This window comes from Branchiostoma belcheri, unplaced genomic scaffold, assembly GCF_001625305.1.
Source record: "Branchiostoma belcheri isolate BF01 breed outbred unplaced genomic scaffold, Haploidv18h27 scaffold12, whole genome shotgun sequence".
NCBI lineage: Eukaryota > Metazoa > Chordata > Leptocardii > Amphioxiformes > Branchiostomatidae > Branchiostoma > Branchiostoma belcheri.
Window position 1 is genome coordinate 2368377 of NW_017802602.1, and position 4522 is coordinate 2372898.

General features: G+C 45.6%; 1 protein-coding gene across 2 annotated transcripts in view; it reads right to left on the bottom strand.

The window, feature by feature from the left end:
* LOC109462776 overlaps positions 1–4522 on the bottom strand; it is a 20662-nt gene that overhangs the window by 11043 nt on the left and 5097 nt on the right. For both annotated transcript variants that reach the window (XM_019759370.1, XM_019759371.1), the window contains exons 4-7: positions 4089–4253; positions 3205–3367; positions 1462–1618; positions 669–800 (exon numbers count right to left, since the gene is read on the bottom strand). In XM_019759370.1, coding sequence (XP_019614929.1) covers positions 669–800; positions 1462–1618; positions 3205–3367; positions 4089–4253 — 617 coding nt within the window. The remainder of the gene's footprint in view (positions 1–668; positions 801–1461; positions 1619–3204; positions 3368–4088; positions 4254–4522) is intronic.

Sequence of the window (4522 nt, forward strand, 5' to 3'; positions counted from 1 at the left end):
CATTTTAGGGTTTAGTGGCACCAACTTTTGGCTCATCTTGCATTGAAAGGCGTGTTTTCCTGGGTGGGTATGACATAAATAAAATACAACACGGGGTATTCCGTATCGCCCGAGGTATCGGCCCGACCGCGGGTGTATGTACTTCTGTATCTATATAGCCAGTATAACCGCTTTTCGGCGTAACACACCAGCTTCTGTATCTGTATAGCCGGTATAACCGCCTTTCGGCGTAACACACCAGCTTCTGTATCTGTATAGCCAGTATAACCGCCTTTTGGCGTAACACACCAGCTTCTGTATCTGTATAGCCAGTATAACCGCCTTTTGGCGTAACACACCAGCTTCTGTATCTGTATAGCCGGTATAACCGCCCTTCGGTGTAACACACCAGCTTCTGTATCTGTATAGCCGGTATAACCACCCTTCGGCGTAACACACCAGCTTCACAGGCACGTGGCGCGGTGGCAGCTGGCTACATCACACCGATCGACTTGTTACACCTAACACTTGAACATCTAACTTTAGACATTGTTTAAAGCTATCTTATGACAATGCCCCTACTGTACTTGGTGACAACAAGCTCCACTCTGCGATAGTTCTAAGGAAAGAATGAATTCTTGAACACCTCAATCCTTGGTCCAATTCTTAATCGGGCGGAGAATCCTTACCTGTCGTCTAGGCCGGACCCCAGGATCCCAGTGGAACAGTCCACGCAGCGCCCCCTTTCGGCCGAGCCGCACCATGCACCCGAACGCTCCTCGTTCTCGAAGACGATGTTGTTGGCCGGATACTGGACAAGCCTGGGGGAAAGCAGAACAAAATGGTGTAAGTTCCTCGTTATTACCTTCGCCAGAAAGACATATCGCACGACTTTCCTCACTTCAGTCGGGTAAATGAATACCTAGCTTCGGTTAGGGACATCCCTCAGATAGAACGTTAAATGGAGTTCCGGTACGTGTTTGGAAGAGCCACACCCCACTCACGTTAAAGAACCCACCGGTCACACTGTCGGACTGTTTTGAAAGGTATAAGACACGCGTGCCTCCAAATTTTCAATGTCTACTGTACATCTTGATCACGCTGAGTGACCTAGTCTCGCTAGAACACGAGTCTAGGTCGAGACTTGTGCAGGTCCCCGTGGTCAAGATGTACAGTAGACTGGAGGTACGTGTTCTCTACCTTTCGAAACAGTCACTGATTGAAGAATATTCTACTGTTGATATTACATGACTCTTCAAAAACATAGTTTAGAAACAAAATGCCAGATATCTTTGACCCAGTGTTGACGTCACACTTCAAAGAAGCTACGTGACAAGCTTCACTGGGTCAGTCTACTGAGGAAGACCAGAGTGACTGGTCGAAAGCTCTAGGTGAGAGAACTTTCTTGTGTTGGATCTAAAGTTTTAAATCTAAACATGTTTTCCTTTTGTGAAGGTAAAAAGAAAGAAACAAAATCCTGACCGTTTGAAGTCCTCCACTTTGTTCCTGGTGACGGGGTAGTCGATGGTCCCGCATGCGCTCTCCACGGTTTCTCCGGCGGGCCAGCTTCCTCCGCTCGCCAGGGTCGGGACTTCTTCTTCATCCTCATCTATCTCACACTCAGGCGTGGCGATCGGCTCTGAACAAACGAATGAATGAATGAATGGATGGATGAATGATTCTGATTAGGATAAAATTGTCAGGATCGAGCGGAATATATTGCCGACCCGTCACCGGCTTGAAGATAGAATTTTGCTCGGGAGCAAATGCAGCAGCTTGAAGGTAGAGTTTCGTTCCGGCTATCTTTACCCCAGTAGGAACGCTCCCGATCCAACTTGATCCTGCTCAGCTACGAGTTACCTAAACAGGTGCTATGCAGATTGCTAAATATCGGTTAGCATGAGGAATGAATCCACTCTACTACATGTATATGCTGAATATGAAGCCAATACAGGCCAGCTGTCCCCGCTCGCCAGGGTAGGGACTTCTTCTTCATCCTCATCTATCTCACACTCGGGCGTGGCGATCGGCTCTGGAATAATCAGGCCAGAAATGATCTAATCAAAACGAACGGACACAAACCCTCACCATACAGTAACTGTCACTCTGATAAATGTTTTTTGCCATCTACATGTAAAAGAGTGTATAGATTTATTAGAACTTAAGTGATGAAAACGTCGTATATATTTTGTCTGAACAAGGAAGTTTAAATCTAAATTGGTCTTACCCACATACCTCTTCCCTCAATGGAAAGCGGCCTGCATGCCGATTTGAGCTTCTTATGAATTGAAGTATGGTTCAAACAAACGATTCTAACGAAAACGAACACCTTCGCCTTGTCTAACGATGTGGAGTGATTGCACTGAAGAGATTTGTTACGAAGAATTTCCTTACCGTAAGCCTCATCAATCTGCCCTTGTGCCCAGGTTCTGAACGCTGTGGTGTCCTACCTTGTGCATGGCTGGTTGTACATTGAATACTATCCAGTACTTCTGATAAATACGTTTTCAACGAGGAAAATTCCTTACCGTAAGCCTCATCTATCTGCCCCTGTGCCCAGGCTGTGAAGGCTGCGGTGTCCATGGAAGCCCCTGTCTTGCAGCTGGTTGGACATTGTACAATTTTATACGTCTTTTATGAAATATTCCTTACCGTAAGCCTCATCAATCTGTCCCTGTGCCCATGCTGTGAAGGCTGCCGTGTCCATGGAAGCCTCTTCCTTGAGACTGGTTGTACATTGTGCAATATTTAGTACGTCTGATGAAAATGAAAACGTTTTTTCAACGAAGAAAATTTCTTACCGTAGGCCTCATCAATCTGTCCCAGTGCCCAGGTTGTAAACGTTGCCATGTCCATGTTGGCCCCTGCATTTCGACTGGTTGTAAATTATGCAATATTTAATACGTCTAAAAATGAACACGTTTTTCAATTAAGAAAATTTCTTACCGTAAGCTTCATCAATCTGTTCCTGTGCCCAAGTTGTGAACGTTGCCGTGTCAATGGTGTTTCATGCCTTGTAGTTAGTTGATCTTATATTGAATAGTTCTAATAAACGATTATTTTCTTTTAAAAAAATCACTCTCTATTTTCCTTACCGTAGGCTTCATCTATCTGCCTCTCTGCCCAGGTTGTGAACGCTGCCGTGTTCTGCCTCGTGGTTAGTTGTACATTGAATAATATCCAGTACTTCTGATAAATACGTTTTCAACGAAGAAAATTTCTTACCGTAAGCCTCATCAATCTGTCCCAGTGCCCAGGCTTCGAACGCTGCCGTGTCCATGGAGGCTCCGGAATCTGCAGAAAAGTGCGGCCCGGTGTCAACCGCGCCCTGCAGCCGGACATGCAGCTTGTCACTGTATAGAACCAGCCCGATGTCGCCATAAACCTCCTGGAGAGGAAAGGAAGACAAGTAGTAATGATTTCTAAACACTAGAAATTTTTCATAACATAATGCAACTCAGGGTTTCTCTGGAACTCGTGTATGACGCTCTCTCATAGGCCTGCAGTTTTTTATGTTTGGGTAGCGGTTGTGTTATACCTAACGTTACCTACGGTTGTGTTATAAATAAAGGCAAAACAATCGTTGATGGAAAATTTAATTGGCTACCATTTGCTTCGCTCACTCGGTAGTTTATTAAGTGGCCTCCTTTCACCATGACATATCGGGCGGGACATCAAGTCCGGAAGGCACCCTCTCTGAAGGTTTTGACACTAGTGTGGTGCCCCGTTTCCTTTCCAACCCCTCAAATGCAGCAGAAGACGTGTACATCATAGGTTCAGACTTTGGCTTATTTTTTACGTGTGTTTATGCATTTTATCAGGCTTTCTTTTTTTGTACTGGTCTCTTTTTTACGCCCTTTGGGTGGCGTATTGGATACTGTCGTTCCAATTTGATGCTGTCTTGACACTGTATACAAGCCACCGAAAGATCTGCTTGGAGATTTGCAGACGACACTGTACCTGGAAGATGGGCACGCAGATCTCAATGACGACGGCGTCCAGGTTCTGCGTGGTCTTGGAGCCTCCCTCCTCCTGATTCAGCTTACTAGTATTTGATACCCAAATCTCTTCCAAAACCCTCAAACAGAAAACGAACACCGTGACTGTACCTGGAAGATGGGGACACAGATCTCTATGACGACGGCGGCCAGGTCCTGCATGGTCTTGGCCCCTCCCTCCTCCTGATTGAGCTGTATGACCGCCGCAGCTCCGGACTGCAGGTACGCGTCAGAGGGACTGTCTGCTGACGTCCGGTATCCTTCCGCGATCTCCACCTGCGGAGGGATATGTCGTAAAAGGTGAGGTTTTTTGTATTCATCAAAACATCAAAACATAACAAGGACAGTGTGGCGCTGCACTCAAGTTTGTAACTTATATTAACAGCGCCACACAACAAAATACAATTAACATTTGATACACAAAGTTGACATATCAGTGCACCGTAGTCCCACCACCCCAAGACATTAAAAATATGCTAATGCTAACAAAAAAGTTATTTGAAAAATATTTTCTTGAGCTGGAGTGGCTACTAAGGATTACGTGG